The sequence below is a fragment of the Pseudophryne corroboree genome, chromosome 9 (assembly GCF_028390025.1).
Source record: "Pseudophryne corroboree isolate aPseCor3 chromosome 9, aPseCor3.hap2, whole genome shotgun sequence".
NCBI classification, from domain to species: domain Eukaryota; kingdom Metazoa; phylum Chordata; class Amphibia; order Anura; family Myobatrachidae; genus Pseudophryne; species Pseudophryne corroboree.
Window position 1 is genome coordinate 18,319,187 of NC_086452.1, and position 19,115 is coordinate 18,338,301.

The 19,115-nt window shown below is 47.4% G+C and overlaps 1 protein-coding gene across 1 annotated transcript; it reads right to left on the reverse strand.

The window, feature by feature from the left end:
* Window positions 1-668: 668 nt before the first annotated feature.
* LOC134957264 (uncharacterized) lies at window positions 669-6,156 on the reverse strand. The gene is made up of 2 exons (XM_063939008.1): window positions 1,547-6,156; window positions 669-694 (listed from the first exon to the last, which is right to left on the reverse strand). The coding sequence occupies exon 1, from the start codon at window positions 4,462-4,464 to the stop codon at window positions 3,358-3,360; it is 1,107 nt and encodes a 368-aa protein (XP_063795078.1). The 5' UTR covers window positions 4,465-6,156; the 3' UTR covers window positions 669-694; window positions 1,547-3,357.
* Window positions 6,157-19,115: the final 12,959 nt, after the last annotated feature.

Consider the following 19,115-nt stretch of genomic DNA (forward strand, 5'->3'; position numbering starts at 1 on the left):
TCTACCCAGTGGGCTGTCACAGTCATATAGTCCTTAGTCTGCCTTGCTGCACTTGTCCACATGTCCGTGGTTAAGTGGACAGTGGGTACTACTGCATTTTTTAGGACACTTTTTCTGACGTCTGTGTACATTCTCGGTATCGACGTTGATGGCATTTCATTGTCTCTGCCATGACTAGTGGCAGCAGCTTCAGCACTAGGTGGAAGTGGATCTTGATCTTTCCCTATTTTACCCTCCAAATTTTTGTTCTCCATTTTTTAATGTGTGGAATTATATGCCAGTAATATATCTGGAATTAGACGGCAGTAATGTCTGGAATTAGATACCACTAGATAGATACCAGATACCACTGTGACTGGAATGATGAAGACCTATGCACAGTGACAGGACACTACCACAGCACCCTACAGCAGGAAGATGCAGCACAAGACACTGGACTAGTATTAGTAATGTATTACTGAGCACCACAAGACAACGAGCAGTGATACTGAGCACTGATGATACTGTGATACCCGGGCAAATAAAGGACAATGTTATTGGGTGAGTAGATGATCTTTTACCTGGTGATTATGTCCGCTTTACACTATCTGTGTACCGGGATACCAACTTAAGATGGAAGTTCGTTCACGATACTTCGGAGATGTAAGGGATATACGTCTGCACAAGTGGGTTGTTCAGGGAGCAGTCAACTCAACTTCGGTTTATTAAAGGCATTGGGAAAATCAAACAACTTGAATAATAGTAATACGTTACAGTAAATCATCAAGTACAGATAATAAACAGTTGGTCTTCACACCGTAGATTATGCCAATACTGTCATAGACTGTTTAATTATTCAGGTGTTGCATATCCCATCACCGTCCTTCTCAGCAGTTATGCACGTTTACCTGAATTGGTTATATTGACTTATTATACTATTCAAACCTTAACTCAAATATTCAAGCTGTTACCATCAAAATATGCATGCATAAGAAAAACAGTTTGTTACCAGTTACAATTATCTGATTACCCTTACTGAGTATCCCATGTATTCAGAAGTATTAGTACAACTTATGTTCTTCCGCCTGTGCACAGGTCTGTAACCCCCTTTAGAGTGTGTCCACACGTGGATATATATGCATATATATATTTAGTCTTTCTTAGACATGTCCCTGTAGTGTAAATAAAGGCCTGTCCTCTCTGTGGCCACACTGAGGGAAAACTGATCCACTGCCTTTCCCATTCACTCTGGGTAGTTCTGTTCAGGCCTCCTTTGCACTGTAACCTGGCTGTCACAGTTCATCTGATGTACAATGTCACTGGTCTGTAAGGCCTGGCAGATAAGCATCGGTGGCACCAGCACTGTGTGTGCTGTCCTTTCTACTAAGACTTAGGGCATTTAATGTAAGAGGAGGCAGTTTGTGCTATTGCTGGCAACAAGTTATGCTGTGCCACAGACAAAAGTGGTTCTATACTCCTGGAGTAGTGCCAGCTGCAATGTTTGTAGACAGTGTGTGAGCAGGGAGCCTGTTTACTTGTACAGAATCCTCCCTGAGGATGGAGTTACCTCTCAGTGCTGTCTCTGGCTGCTGTATTCACAGCACTGTCTCTGCATGGATAGGGCATTCTCTGTAGCTGCTACTTCCTCTGTTCTTATATGGGCAGTGAGCTGTTACTGATGAAACCTCACTGATCTCACTCCCTCTCTCTCCAGAGGAGTTCCTTGCTGTTGCTGCTGGGACTTGCACAATGATACTAGTGCTGACAGGATACTCTGGAACTGACACACAGGAACTCAGCCTCTGCAACTCACTCAGGATCCCACTGCTTGTTCTGCTGTCCTCTCTGCTGTCCCAGCTTACAGCACCCCCCAGTCCTCACACCAATCTCTCCATCACTCCACCCTTCCTCTGGGTTCTCTCTAGGGATTGGCCAATCAGATGAGAGGTGTGGGCTGTGTCCTCCATCACACCATCCACTGTTGCTAGGCTCCAAGAAAAAGGGGGGAAAGGGTAAAGCTGCAGGTTATGTCTGTTTATATGGCAGCCCAGAGTATACAGCTGTCCTTTTTGGCAAAAAGTCTGGGCTACACAGGTTCTCATAGGGTCCTACATGGAGCACCTGGTACAATAAGGCAATGTACATGTCAGTTGAAGGGAGCATGAGTCCTGTAAGTTCTGGGGGATACCACACTCAACCCCGCTTGAATGATGCGTGTCCTCACGCATTCGTCTCTCCACATAGTCATAAAGTCATTATTATTTTTTTCACAACATTGACATTTTACTGACATGAAATACATTGGGTTGCAGGTACTGAAACAATTATGTTTTAAACCTCAATGCATTTAGTAACTGTAGAGCAAACAAGTTTGAAAATCACATTAGTATAATCATTACAGATCAGACATGAGAAGGGTCTATAACTAATGGGCTAGAACCCCTGTGCGCCTCTTCCCTGGCTTTCTCGATGCCTGCTGCAACAGTGAGATAAATTCTTCACCACTCATTGAGGTGTACTCATAGTCAGGACGATGCAACTCTGGAAAGAGCCATTTCACGGCCTCTTTAGCTTCCCCCTGGGTTTTTGCAGGATGGTGAGGTTTAGGGATGAGCATAACTGAATCTGATGCATTGGGTTTAGAGGATTCTAAGTCTTCCTCTGTGGCCTTGTGGGTCACTACTTCTACTTCCCGGTCCTGATCAGTAGCGTTTGAATGAGCCGGATTGAGGTAGGCCGTATTGGAATTGGTGTCTTCCATCATCGTAGGTCCACACCGAAACGACCGAACAGTTTCTTGCAGGTTCTGTTGCGTATATCCACTTGGTTTCTCAAGGTTAGCTGTTCTTCCCAATAATGCACTCTGCGATTCGGCATTAGGATCCTGTTGACTGCATACAGATGGCCTCTGGTTTACACTTTCTGTCACGTTTTCTGTGGAATACATTCCATCTCCATGGCATCGGTAGTGACGTGGATGACCTCCACGGTGTGGATGGCACCAATAATGCCTGCGATCTGCTGCATACCTGCTGCCCTTCACTGGAGCACCACCTGGACCCGTGACGTTGATTGCTCGTAGACCTTTCTCTCCCCTGATTATGTCAAATTCCACCATCTCTCCCTCTCCCAGGCTGCGATAGTATTTTCTGGGGTTGTTCCTCTGTATGGCCGTATAATGAATGAATGTATCTTGCTTGGTGTCATCACGATTGATGAATCCATACCCACGTCGCACATGAAACCAGATGACCTTTCCTGAAATTTTCCTTGTGTGGACAGGAGTGTCGGTATTTAATATGTCGGTTAACTCATCTGCATTTATATGGCATTGCCTGCCATAGTGTGGCCATCCTTCTTCAGAGGTTGGTTTTAACCTTATTGTGTCCCCCGAGGCTCGGTCTCCGTCCTCGGGGCATTGGAGTTTAAATGTTCGATCTGGTCGCAGTTCCTCTCAATATGCCCTATTGCCTGGCATCGATGACAAACGGGACGACCCTGGCTGTCGAACTGGTCTGAAGGCCGCCGCCCGTACTCTGGAGGTGGTTCCCAGCGTCTTCTGGCCGACCTCTGTCGCTCGGACCTCCATCTAGGTTCTCCAGAATTGGGTGTCGGTGGTCTCGCTAGGAGTCGCATTTCTCTCTGGATCTCTGCCATCCCCACCGTTAACTCTTCCATCTGCTTGCGTAGGGTTTGTATCTGATCTCCTGAGGGGTGCTGACTACTCTGCACCACTGGATCTCTGACTCGTTTCGGTCTTTCGGGACTGGAAGCAGTAGCTCCCATCAGCTCTGAGGATTCTCTGAAGTCCACCAGCTCTGGGTACTCTTCTTCTCTTCCCGATTGGTTGCCAGTTATTGTGATGGCGGCTTCCTTGAAGTCTAGGAAGGTTTTCCCCGGCATTTGCATTTTGAGTAGTCGTAGTTGGGTTTTGACACTCTCCCTTGAGGCTCCTTCAATAAACTGAATCGTTAGCGCTTCGTCTGCATTTCTGACTTCATCTTTGTCAACTGCTTGGATCGCTCTTAGTGTTTCTTGTAAACTCAGGGCGTAGTCTCGGAGGGTCTCGCCCGGTTGCTGTTTGCGCGCATACAGCTTCATTTTTAACTCGGGGAGGGTTTTTGTCTCAAAAGTAGTGGACAATCTCTTTAAGATCTGGTCTACCTCTTTCTTGTTTTCAGTGGGCCAGGATATGACTTCTCTTAGAGCTGACCCTGTGAGTTGACCAACCAGAATCTCGACTTTCTGCTGTTCGTTCAAGGTATACAACCGGAACATAGATTTGAGTTTATTTTTGAATTCTGTAAACGTGGTACACTGTGGCTTGTTGGCATCTCCGCTATAGGTTGGAAGCCACGGCGCCCCAAAGTAGTAGGGTAAGGTTATTGGAGCATTCGGTGTCGTTGCCGGGGTTGCCTGTTGTTCTTGTTCCTGGTTCTGTACTACCGGTGGTGCTCCTCCTCCTGCAGCCTGTTGTTGTTCCATCTTTCAATTAGTGAGTTTTCTCCTGATTGCACTCGGATCCTGTTCGTGACGCCAAATGTGATACCCGGGCAAATAAAGGACAATGTTATTGGGTGAGTAGATGATCTTTTACCTGGTGATTATGTCCGCTTTACACTATCTGTGTACCGGGATACCAACTTAAGATGGAAGTTCGTTCACGATACTTCGGAGATGTAAGGGATATACGTCTGCACAAGTGGGTTGTTCAGGGAGCAGTCAACTCAACTTCGGTTTATTAAAGGCATTGGGAAAATCAAACAACTTGAATAATAGTAATACGTTACAGTAAATCATCAAGTACAGATAATAAACAGTTGGTCTTCACACCGTAGATTATGCCAATACTGTCATAGACTGTTTAATTATTCAGGTGTTGCATATCCCATCACCGTCCTTCTCAGCAGTTATGCACGTTTACCTGAATTGGTTATATTGACTTATTATACTATTCAAACCTTAACTCAAATATTCAAGCTGTTACCATCAAAATATGCATGCATAAGAAAAACAGTTTGTTACCAGTTACAATTATCTGATTACCCTTACTGAGTATCCCATGTATTCAGAAGTATTAGTACAACTTATGTTCTTCCGCCTGTGCACAGGTCTGTAACCCCCTTTAGAGTGTGTCCACACGTGGATATATATGCATATATATATTTAGTCTTTCTTAGACATGTCCCTGTAGTGTAAATAAAGGCCTGTCCTCTCTGTGGCCACACTGAGGGAAAACTGATCCACTGCCTTTCCCATTCACTCTGGGTAGTTCTGTTCAGGCCTCCTTTGCACTGTAACCTGGCTGTCACAGTTCATCTGATGTACAATGTCACTGGTCTGTAAGGCCTGGCAGATAAGCATCGGTGGCACCAGCACTGTGTGTGCTGTCCTTTCTACTAAGACTTAGGGCATTTAATGTAAGAGGAGGCAGTTTGTGCTATTGCTGGCAACAAGTTATGCTGTGCCACAGACAAAAGTGGTTCTATACTCCTGGAGTAGTGCCAGCTGCAATGTTTGTAGACAGTGTGTGAGCAGGGAGCCTGTTTACTTGTACAGAATCCTCCCTGAGGATGGAGTTACCTCTCAGTGCTGTCTCTGGCTTCTGTATCCACATAACTGTCTCTGCATGGATAGGGCATTCTCTGTAGCTGCTACTTCCTCTGTTCTTATATGGGCAGTGAGCTGTTACTGATGAAACCTCACTGATCTCACTCCCTCTCTCTCCAGAGGAGTTCCTTGCTGTTGCTGCTGGGACTTGCACAATGATACTAGTGCTGACAGGATACTCTGGAACTGACACACAGGAACTCAGCCTCTGCAACTCACTCAGGATCCCACTGCTTGTTCTGCTGTCCTCTCTGCTGTCCCAGCTTACAGCACCCCCCAGTCCTCACACCAATCTCTCCATCACTCCACCCTTCCTCTGGGTTCTCTCTAGGGATTGGCCAATCAGATGAGAGGTGTGGGCTGTGTCCTCCATCACACCATCCACTGTTGCTAGGCTCCAAGAAAAAGGGGGGAAAGGGTAAAGCTGCAGGTTATGTCTGTTTATATGGCAGCCCAGAGTATACAGCTGTCCTTTTTGGCAAAAAGTCTGGGCTACACAGGTTCTCATAGGGTCCTACATGGAGCACCTGGTACAATAAGGCAATGTACATGTCAGTTGAAGGGAGCATGAGTCCTGTAAGTTCTGGGGGATACCACAATACTACGGAGAACTGACACTGAGCAGCACGATTAGAACAAGACACTGTACTAGTATTAGTAATGTAGTATTACTGAGCACCACAAGACAATGAGCAGTGATACTGAGCACTGATGATACTACGGAGAACTGACACTGAGCAGCACGATTAGCACAAGACACTGTACTAGTATTAGTAATGTAGTATTACTGAGCACCACAAGACAATGAGCAGTGATACTGAGCACTGATGATACTGAGCACTGATGATACTACAGAGAACTGACACTGAGCAGCTTGATTAGCACAAGACACTGTACTAGTATTAGTAATGTAGTATTACTGAGCACCACAAGACAATGATCAGTGATGCTGAGCACTGATGATACTGAGGACTGATGATACTGAGCACTGATGATACTACGGAGAACTGACACTGAGCAGCACGATTAGCACAAGACACTGTACTAGTATTAGTAATGTAGTATTACTGAGCACCACAAGACAAAGAGCAGTGATACTGAGCACTGATGATACTGAGCACTGATGATACTACTGAGAACTGACACTGAGCAGCACGATTAGCACAAGACACTGTACTTGTATTAGAAATGTAGTATTACTGAGCACCACAAGACAATGATCAGTGATACTGAGCACTGATGATACTGAGCACTGATGATACTACGGAGAACTGACACTGAGCAGCACGATTAGCACAAGACACTGTACTTGTATTAGAAATGTAGTATTACTGAGCACCACAAGACAATGAGCAGTGATACTGAGCACTGATGATACTGAGGACTGATTATACTGAGCCCTGATGATACTGAGCACTGATGATACTACGGAGATCTGACACTGAGCAGCACGATTAGCACAAGACACTGTACTAGTATTAGTAATGTAGTATTACTGAGCACCACAAGACAATGATCAGTGATACTGAGCACTGATGATACTGAGCACTGATGATACTACGGAGAACTGACACTGAGCAGCACGATTAGCACAAGACACTGTACTAGTATTAGTAATGTAGTATTACTGAGCACCACAAGACAATGAGCAGTGATACTGAGCACTGATGATGATACTGAGCACTGATGATACTACGGAGATCTGACACTGAGCAGCACGATGCAGCACAAGACACTGTACTAGTATTAGTAATGTAGTATTACTGAGCACCACAAGACAATGATCAGTGATACTGAGCACTGATGATACTGAGGACTGATTATACTGAGCCCTGATGATACTGAGCACTGACGATACTACGGAGAACTGACACTGAGCAGCAAGATGCAGCACAAGACACTGTACTAGTATTACTGAGCAGCATAAAAGCACTCTGGAAGTGTCACCCCCCCAGATACCACTGTGACTGGAATGATGATGACCGATGCACAGTCACAGGATACTACCACAGCACCCTACAGCCAGGGCCGGCGCTACCATTAGGCAGCTTTAGGCAGCTGCCTAGAGCGCCGGCCGCTGGAGGGCGGCCACTACTGTCCCCCTACAACCCACAGGACAATTTTTTTTTTTAATATATTTTTGCGCGTTACGGAGGGCAGGGGGGATTGAGGAGAGGCAGAAGCCACCCGCCTCCCACCAGCATCAGCTGCCCGCCCCCTCACCAGCAGCAGCACCAACCACGCGCTTATAGAGCTGTCGGCAGTAACGGGAGCAGTGCTAACCCGGCGGTTGGCAGTGGCGTAACTACCACAGGTGCAGGGGATGCAGCTGCTATGGGGCCCCGGCTTACTCCATGGCTCGCGCAGCTCCCCTGCAACCAGTCACACCGAGAACTAGAGACAGGCTGGGGCTGCTCAGGCACACTGTCCGTGAAAGTACTAGAAGAGAAGGGGACGGAGAACCGTAGGGAGGGGGCGTGGCCATATGCAAAGCATTGCCCATTCACTGGCCAGATACTGTACCTGAAGCTCCTCTGCAGTAGCCGCTGAAGCCCCGCCCACCCGCGGCTCCTGGTGCCCCGCCCCCATTTTGGCTGAAGTCCTGACATTCACCCACCAGTAACTGTTGGGAACCCTGGGCACTGAAATTATGAGAAAAGGGCAGCTGAGGGCTGAGCTGCCTACAGGAGTACCAGAAATACCAGGATGAAAAATGCATGGACACAGGGCAGCTATCAACGTCTGTGAGGTGAACTCTGAATGCATCCTACAGGTCAGTGCAATGCCTGGAGCTGCCTCACACGCTGCCCAATAGCCTGACACTCCCACGCTGCCCCATAGCCTGACACTCACACGCTGCCCCATAGCCTGACACACACACACACACGCTGCCCCATAGCCTCACCCACACACGCTGCCCCATTGCCTGACACTCATACACTGCGCCATAGCCTGACACACACGCTGCCCCATAGCCTGACACACACACTGCCCCATAGCCTGACACACACACACACGCTTCCCCATAGCCTGACACACACGCTTCCCTATAACCTGACACACACACGCTGCCCCATAGCCGGACACACACACGCTTCCCCATAGCCTGACACACACACGCTTCCCTATAACCTGACACACACACGCTGCCCCATAGCCGGACACACACACGCTGCCCCATGGCCTGACACACACACGCTTCCCTATAACCTGACACACACACGCTGCCCCATAGCCGGACACACACACGCTGCCCCATAGCCTGACACACACACGCTTCCCTATAACCTGACACACACACGCTTCCCCATAGCCTGACACACACACGCTTCCCTATAACCTGACACACACACGCTGCCCCATAGCCGGACACACACACGCTGCCCCATAGCCTGACACTCATACGCTGCCCCATAGCCTGACACTCATACGCTGCCCCATAGCCTGACACTCATACGCTGCCCCATAGCCTGACACACACACGCTGCCCCATAGCCTGACACACACACGCTGCCCCATAGCCTGTGACACACACACGCTGCCCCATAGCCTGTGACACACACGCTGCCCCATAGCCGGACACACACACGCTGCCCCATCCCATAGCCTGACACTCATACGCTGCCCCATAGCCTGACACTCATACGCTGCCCCATAGCCTGACACTCACACGCTGCCCCATAGCCTGACACACACACACACACGCTGCCCCATAGCCTGTGACACACACGCTGCCCCATAGCCTGTGACACACACGCTGCCCCATAGCCTGACACACACAAGCTGCCCCATAGCCGGACACACACACGCTGCCCCATAGCCGGACACACACACGCTGCCCCATAGCCTGACACTCACACTCTGCCCCATAGCCTGACACACACACGCTTCCCCATAGCCTCATGTGATAGGTGTGGTCAGATTGTCAGGAGGTGTACAGTATTCAAACCTACAGGACATGGGTCAAAATAACTGAGGTACTAATTGTGGGGGTTATTCAGAGCTGATCGTAGATGTGCTAAATTTAGCACATCTACGATCAGATTCTCAGACATTTGGAGGGAGCTAGTCCTCCCCGCATGTCTGGCCCTATCCCCCCACAAGGGTGCAAAAGCATTGCACAGCAGCGATGCTTTTGCACACGCTGAGTAGCTCCCTGCCAGCTGTGCTGCAGGCAGTTACCCGCCACGTCCCGGGTCACAGCGGCTGCGTGTGGTGTATGTATGGAGGCAGTGTATGGATGGAGGCAGTGTAAGTATGTATGTATAGAAGCAGTGTGTGGACGTATATATGTATGTACTATGAATGTGGCAGTATATGGATGTATGTATGAATGCGGCAGTGTATGGATGTATATATGTATGTATGAATGCGGCAGTGTATGGATGTATATATGTATGTATGAATGCGGCAGTGTATGGATGTATATATTAGTGATGAGCGCCGGAAATTTTTCGGGTTTTGTGTTTTGGTTTTGGGTTCGGTTCCGCGGCCGTGTTTTGGGTTCGAACGCGTTTTGGCAAAACCTCACCGAATATTTTTTGTCGGATTCGGGTGTGTTTTGGATTCGGGTGTTTTTTTCAAAAAACCCTAAAAAACAGCTTAAATCATAGAATTTGGGGGTCATTTTGATCCCATAGTATTATTAACCTCAAAAACCATAATTTCCACTCATTTTCAGTCTATTCTGAACACCTCACAATATTATTTTTAGTCCTAAAATTTGCACCGAGGTCGCTGGATGACTAAGCTAAGCGACCCAAGTGGCCGACACAAACACCTGGCCCATCTAGGAGTGGCACTGCAGTGTCACGCAGGATGGCCCTTCAAAAAACTACTCCCCAAACAGCACATGACGCAAAGAAAAAAAGAGGCGCAATGAGGTAGCTGTGTGAGTAAGCTAAGCGACCCAAGTGGCCGACACAAACACCTGGCCCATCTAGGAGTGGCACTGCAGTGTCACGCAGGCTGGCCCTTCAAAAAACGACTCCCCAAACAGCACATGACGCAAAGAAAAAAAGAGGCGCAATGAGGTAGCTCTGTGACTAAGATAAGCGACCCAAGTGGCCGACACAAACACCTGGCCCATCTAGGAGTGGCACTGCAGTGTCACGCAGGATGGCCCTTCAAAAAACTACTCCCCAAACAGCACATGACGCAAAGAAAAAAAGAGGCGCAATGAGGTAGCTCTGTGACTAAGATAAGCGACCCAAGTGGCTGACACAAACACCTGGCCCATCTAGTAGTGGCACTGCAGTGTCACGCAGGCTGGCCCTTCAAAAAACTACTCCCCAAACAGCACATGAAGCAAAGAAAAAAAGAGGCGCAATGAGGTAGCTCTGTGACTAAGATAAGCGACCCAAGTGGCCGACACAAACACCTGGCCCATCTAGGCGTGGCACTGCAGTGTCACGCAGGATGGCCCTTCAAAAAACTACTCCCCAAACAGCACATGATGCAAAGAAAAATTAAAGAAAAAAGAGGTGCAAGATGGAATTGTCCTTGGGCCCTCCCACCCACCCTTATGTTGTATAAACAGGACATGCACACTTTAACCAACCCATCATTTCAGTGACAGGGTCTGCCACACGACTGTGACTGAAATGACGGGTTGGTTTGGACCCCCACCAAAAAAGAAGCAATTAATCTCTCCTTGCACAAACTGGCTCTACAGAGGCAAGATGTCCACCTCATCATCATCCTCCGATATATCACCGTGTACATCCCCCTCCTCACAGATTATCAATTCGTCCCCACTGGAATCCACCATCTCAGCTCCCTGTGTACTTTGTGGAGGCAATTGCTGCTGGTCAATGTCTCCACGGAGGAATTGATTATAATTCATTTTAATGAACATCATCTTCTCCACATTTTCTGGATGTAACCTCGTACGCCGATTGCTGACAAGGTGAGCGGCGGCACTAAACACTCTTTCGGAGTACACACTTGTGGGAGGGCAACTTAGGTAGAATAAAGCCAGTTTGTGCAAGGGCCTCCAAATTGCCTCTTTTTCCTGCCAGTATAAGTACGGACTTTCTGACGTGCCTACTTGGATGCGGTCACTCATATAATCCTCCACCATTCTTTCAATGGGGAGAGAATCATATGCAGTGACAGTAGACGACATGTCCGTAATCGTTGTCAGGTCCTTCAGTCCGGACCAGATGTCAGCATCAGCAGTCGCTCCAGACTGCCCTGCATCACCGCCAGCGGGTGGGCTCGGAATTCTGAGCCTTTTCCTCGCACCCCCAGTTGCGGGAGAATGTGAAGGAGGAGATGTTGACAGGTCGCGTTCCGCTTGACTTGACAATTTTGTCACCAGCAGTTCTTTGAACCCCAGCAGACTTGTGTCTGCCGGAAAGAGAGATCCAAGGTAGATTTTAAATCTAGGATCGAGCACGGTGGCCAAAATGTAGTGCTCTGATTTCAACAGATTGACCACCCGTGAATCCTTGTTAAGCGAATTAAGGGCTCCATCCACAAGTCCCACATGCCTAGCGGAATCGCTCTGTGTTAGCTCCTCCTTCAATGTCTCCAGCTTCTTCTGCAAAAGCCTGATGAGGGGAATGACCTGACTCAGGCTGGCAGTGTCTGAACTGACTTCACGTGTGGCAAGTTCAAAGGGCAGCAGAACCTTGCACAACGTTGAAATCATTCTCCACTGCGCTTGAGACAGGTGCATTCCACCTCCTATATCGTGCTCAATTGTATAGGCTTGAATGGCCTTTTGCTGCTCCTCCAACCTCTGAAGCATATAGAGGGTTGAATTCCACCTCGTTACCACTTCTTGCTTCAGATGATGGCAGGGCAGGTTCAGGCGTTTTTGGTGGTGCTCCAGTCTTCTGTACGTGGTGCCTGTACGCCGAAAGTGTCCCGCAATTCTTCTGGCCACCGACAGCATCTCTTGCACGCCCCTGTCGTTTTTTAAATAATTCTGCACCACCAAATTCAAGGTATGTGCAAAACATGGGACGTGCTGGAATTTGCCCAGATTTAATGCACACACAATATTGCTGGCGTTGTCCGATGCCACAAATCCACAGGAGAGTCCAATTGGGGTAAGCCATTCCGCGATGATCTTCCTCAGTTGCCGTAAGAGGTTTTTAGCTGTGTGCGTATTCTGGAAAGCGGTGATACAAAGCGTAGCCTGCCTAGGAAAGAGTTGGCGTTTGCGAGATGCTGCTACTGGTGCCGCCGCTGCTGTTCTTGCGGCGGGAGTCCATACATCTACCCAGTGGGCTGTCACAGTCATATAGTCCTGAGCCTGCCCTGCTCCACTTGTCCACATGTCCGTGGTTAAGTGGACATTGGGTACAACTGCATTTTTTAGGACACTGGTGAGTCTTTTTCTGAGGTCTGTGTACATTTTCGGTATCGCCTGCCTAGAGAAATGGAACCTAGATGGTATTTGGTACCGGGGACACAGTACCTCCAACAAGTCTCTAGTTGGCTCTGCAGTAATGATGGATACCGGAACCACGTTTCTCACCGCCCAGGATGCCAAGGCCTCAGTTATCCGCTTTGCAGCAGGATGACTGCTGTGATATTTCATCTTCCTCGCAAAGGACTGTTAGACAGTCAATTGCTTGGTGGAAGTAGTAAAAGTGGTCTTACGAGTACGACTTCCCCTCTGGGATGACCATCGACTCCCAGCAGCAACAACAGCAGTGCCAGCAGCAGTAGGCGTTACACGCAAGGATGCATCAGAGGAATCCCAGGCAGGAGAGGACTCGTCAGAATTGCAGGAGACATGGCCTGCAGGACTATTGGCATTCCTGGGGAAGGAGGAAATTGACACTGAGGGAGTTGGTGGGGTGGTTTGCGTGAGCTTGGTTACAAGAGGAAGGGATTTACTGGTCAGTGGACTGCTTCCGCTGTCGCCCAAAGTTTTTGAACTTGTCACTGACTTATGATGAATGCGCTGCAGGTGACGTATAATGGAGGATGTTCCGAGGTGGTTAACGTCCTTACCCCTACTTATTACAGCTTGACAAAGGCAACACACGGCTTGACAAATGTTGTCCGCATTTCTGTTGAAATACTTCCACACCGAAGAGCTGATTTTTTTGGTATTTTCACCAGGCATGTCAATGGCCATATTCCTCCCACGGACAACAGGTGTCTCCCCGGGTGCCTGACTTAAACAAACCACCTCACCATCAGAATCCTCCTGGTCAATTTCCTCCCCAGCGCCAGCAACACCCATATCCTCCTCATCCTGGTGTACTTCAACACTGACATCTTCAATCTGACTATCAGGAACTGGACTGCGGGTGCTCCTTCCAGCACTTGCAGGGGGCGTGCAAATGGTTGAAGGCGCATGCTCTTCACGTCCAGTGTTGGGAAGGTCAGGCATCGCAACCGACACAATTGGACTCTCCTTGTGGATTTGTGATTTCGAAGAACGCACAGTTCTTTGCTGTGCTTTTGCCAGCTTGAGTCTTTTCATTTTTCTAGCGAGAGGCTGAGTGCTTCCATCCTCATGTGAAGCTTAACCACTAGCCATGAACATAGGCCAGGGCCTCAGCCGTTCCTTGCCACTCCGTGTGGTAAATGGCATATTGGCAAGTTTACGCTTCTCCTCCGACAATTTTATTTTAGATTTTTGAGTCCTTTTTTTACTGATATTTGGTGTTTTGGATTTTACATGCTCTGTACTATGACATTGGGCATCGGCCTTGGCAGACGACGTTGATGGCATTTCATCGTCTCGGCCATGACTAGTGGCAGCAGCTTCAGCACGAGGTGGAAGTCGACCTTGATCTTTCCCTATTTTTGGAACCTCAACATTTTTGTTCTCCATATTTTAATAGGCACAACTAAAAGGCACCTCAGGTAAACAATGGAGATGGATGGATACTAGTATACTTATGGATGACGAGCGACTGCCGACACAGAGGTAGCTACAGCCGTGGACTACCGTACTGCGTCTGCTGCTAATATAGACTGGATGATAATGAGATAAAAAATATATATATATCACTACTGCAGCCGGACAGGTATATATTATATAATGACGGACCTGCTGGACACTGTCAGCTCAGCACTGCAGACTTCTAAAGTAAGCTACTAGTATCAAGAAGATAGAAAAAAAAAAACACCACGGGTAGGTGGTATACAATTATGGATGGATGAGCGACTGCCGACACAGAGGTAGCTACAGCCGTGGACTACCGTACTGCGTCTGCTGCTAATATAGACTGGATGATAATGATATAAAAAATATATATATATCACTACTGCAGCCGGACAGGTATATATTATATAATGACGGACCTGCTGGACACTGTCAGCTCAGCACTGCAGACTCCTAAAGTAAGCTACTAGTATCAAGAAGATAGAAAAAAAAAAAACACCACGGGTAGGTGGTATACAATTATGGATGGACGAGCGACTGCCGACACAGAGGTAGCTACAGCCGTGGACTACCGTACTGCGTCTGCTGCTAATATAGACTGGATGATAATGATATAAAAAATATATATATATCACTACTGCAGCCGGACAGGTATATATTATATAATGACGGACCTGCTGGACACTGTCAGCAGAATGCGTTTATAGAATAAAAAACACCACACGACGAGTGTTTAACTTTTTCAGGCAGACAATCACAATATACTGGTGGTCAGCAGACAATCACAATATACTGGTGGTCAGTGGTCACTGGTCAGTCACACTGGCAGTGGCACTCTGGCAGCAAAAGTGTGCACTGTACTTAAAATATGTACTCCTGCTATAACTGCTCCCCAGTCTCCCCCACAATTAAGCTGTGTGAGCAGTGAGCACTCAGCACAGTCAGATATACAGTATTACATATGATGCAGCACACTGAGGCTGAGCACAGATATGGTATGTGACTGTGTCACACTGTGTATCGTTTTTTTTCAGGCAGAGAACGGATTAATTAAACTGGTGGTCATTGGTCACACTATCAGCAACAGCAAGTAGTACTCCTAATATGCTCCCCAAAATTAGTAAATCAACAATCAAGTGTCTCTACTCTAGTCTAAACGGAGAGGACGCCAGCCACGTCCTCTCCCTATCAATCTCAATGCACGTGTGAAAATGGCGGCGACGCGCGGCTTCTTATATAGAATCCGAGTCTCGCGATAGAATCCGAGCCTCGCGAGAATCCGACAGCGGGATGATGACGTTCGGGCGCGCTCGGGTTAACCGAGCAAGGCGGGAGGATCCGAGCCTGCTCGGACCCGTGTAAAATAAGCTGAAGTTCGGGGGGGTTCGGCTTCCGAGAAACCGAACCCGCTCATCACTAGTATATATGTATGTATAAATGCGGCAGTGTATGGATGTATATATGTATGTATGAATGCGGCAGTGTATGGATGTATATATGTATGTATAAATGCGGCAATGTATGGATGAATATATGTATGTATGTATGAATGCGGCAGTGTATCTATGTATGTATGGAGGCAGTGTATGGATGTATATATATATATGAAAGGGACAGTGTCATGTATGTATGATAGAGGCAGTGTATGGATGTATATATATATATATATATATATATATATATATATGAAAGGGGCAGTGTATGGATATATATACAGTATGTATGAAAGGGGCAGTGTATGGGTGTATATATGTATGAAAGGGGCAGTGTATGGCTGTATATACAGTATGTATGAAAGGGACAGTGTATGGATGTATATATGTATGAAGGGCAGTGTATGTATGTATGTATGTATGTATGTATGTATGAGAGAGGCAGTGTATGGATGTATATATGTATGAAAGGGGCAGTGTATGGATGTATATACAGTATGTATGAAAGGGGCAGTGTATGGATGTATATATGTATGAAAGGGGCAGTGTATGGGTGTATATATGTATGAAAGGGGCAGTGTATGGATGTATGGATGTATATATGTATGAAAGGGGCAGTGTATGTATGTATGTATGTATGTATGTATGTATGACAGAGGCAGTGTGTGTGTATATATGTATGTATGTATGTATGATAGAGGCAGTGTGTGTGTGTGTGTGTATGTATGTATGTTAGAGGCAGTGTGTGTATGTATGTATGTATGTATGTATGTATGATAGAGGCAGTGTATGTATGTATGTATGTATGTATGTATGTATGTATGATAGAGGCAGTGTCTATGTATGTATGTATGAATGATAGAGGCAGTGTATGTATCTATGTATGTATGTATGTATGATAGAGGCAGTGTGTGTGTGTGTGTGTGTGTGTGTGTGTGTGTGTGTGTGTGTGTGTGTGTGTGTGTATGTATGTATGATAGAGGCAGTGTGTGTGTGTGTGTGTGTGTGTGTGTGTGTGTGTGTGTATGTATCATAGAGGCAGTGTGTGTGTGTGTATGTATGTATGTATGATAGAGGGGGTGTAGTATGAGTGGCCGGCGGCCGGGATTCCGGGGGCCAGCATACTGGCGCCGGGATCCCAACCGCCAACATACCGACTGCTGGCATATCAACAGCTGGGTGAGTGCTAATGAGCCCCTTGCGGGCTCACTGCACTCGCCACGCTGCGGGCACAGTGGCGCGCTATACGCTATTTATTCCCCCAAGAGGGAGAATATGTGTCGGCATGTGCCGGCCGGCAGCATACTGAAGACCACCCGATAGAGGCAGTGTATGGATGTATGGATGTATTTAGAGAAACAGTGGATGCATGTAAGTATGAGAGAGGCAGTGTATGGATGTATATATGTATGTATGTATGAGAGAGAGAATGAAATAGAAAGAAAAAGGTAGCTGGGTAGGGTGCCAGGATCTGGGAAGGGGGTACCACTGAGTGTACCTGTCAAATAATTAAGGATGTCTTTGAGAGATACATCCTTTTCATACTCATTACAGTCAGACAGCTGGGAAATGTATAAGACACCGCCGTACAGTGTCTCAAAGCATCACTGCCCGGAGCCAGGAACTAGTACAGTGTTTGTAGTCACCGACTACTGTACCATCCACCCAGCGCCAAGAATGAACATAGTGCCTGTAATCATCAACTACCCAGAATTAGGAACTCAGTACCAGAGCCTAGGGGACCTATACATCCACTGACCTGTAGCCATGACGTAGCACAGTCACAAGCTACCCAGCATCAGGCACTGGCACATAGAGCCTGACTAGGAGGCACATGCAATACACCGCCTCTGCATTTACACCTTACTGACTGGGGAAGTGGGTAATTTGATTGATAATTTCATTGATGGTGTTGGGGGGCAGTAGGCAGACGTTTTGCCTAGGGTGCCAAGTAACCTTGCACCGGCCCTGCCTACAGCAGCACGATGCAGCACAAGACACTGTACTAGTATTACTGAGCAGCAATAAGCACTGATACTGAGCACTGATACTGAGATTTGACACTGAGAGAACGTAGCCATGTCCTCTCTGTACCCTCGACAATGCACGAGTGAAAATGGCGGCGACGCGCGGCTCTTTATATGGAATCCGAATCTCGCGAGAATCCGACAGCAGGAGGATGACGTTTTGCCTCGTTCGGGTTTTCTGTGTCAGGCGGGAACAACCGAGCCTGGCTCGGACCCGTGTTTGACATGTGAAGTTTGGTAGGGTTTGGTTCTCAGAGAACCGAATCCGCTCATCTCTAATTATCAGTTATCATGCATGTACTGGCAGTATTTGACTATATATATTTATCAAGGGGCCTAGATCACGCACTCTCTAATAGTTAGCCAAGCCTTTGTGGTGACTGGCCACACCCTTTCTGGATACTATCCACACCCCCTCTGGAGACTGGCCACACCCCTAAGTGTGGGCCCTTACCACTGCATTATCCCAGTGGGCACTTTATGCCCCAATCTGACACTGGCCACAGCCACACATAAACCAGGGCTAGTGTAACTATAACCCCATTTACCTACAAATACTATCAGGGCTGCCATCAGAAACTGTGATGTCATACATTGTGATGTCACATGTAGGTGGAGCGTTGCGGACCTACAGGAACTGTTCCTAGAGAGCTGATACACAGGGAAGACTTGTTTTCAGAAGTCCTCCCTGCGCATCAGCTCACTGTTGTTTCACAGCTTGGGTCCCCCCCCCCCCCCCCAATGGCTGCCCAGACCAATATGATCTGAAAACTGAAAAAAAAAGAAGAATTAACGACAAGCCACAATGCTTACCACTGTGCCTATATGAGACACATGACTGTAAGCAGTGTCGTCAGCCTTCATTTACTAACAGGGCATTTAGATGCAACCAATCAGACACTGGCTTTGTTTGTCTGTCTTGCAGTAATGGATCAAAGCTGACAGCTGATTGGTTAATGCGGTCCATTGCATATTGTGGCCCTCTGCAGTTACTGAACCCTATTGTCCAGGAGAATTGAATTCACTTACCCTATGCAAATATACGCCACAAGGAACCAATCCGTTATTGATTGCCTGTTATAATCCCACTCGCCAATGTTGGCATTATTCAGTTGACACGATTATTTCTCCTCTGGCAGGTTCCCAGTCGGCTTCACAATGAGCATCAAAGGTAAATTTATTATTGCCGTGAATCATTCAAAGCAAACA

What these genes read in the sequence shown, in the direction of transcription:
- LOC134957264 (XM_063939008.1), bottom strand. Translation starts at nt 4,464, where the DNA reads ATGGAACAACAACAGGCTGCAGGAGGAGGAGCACCACCGGTAGTACAG.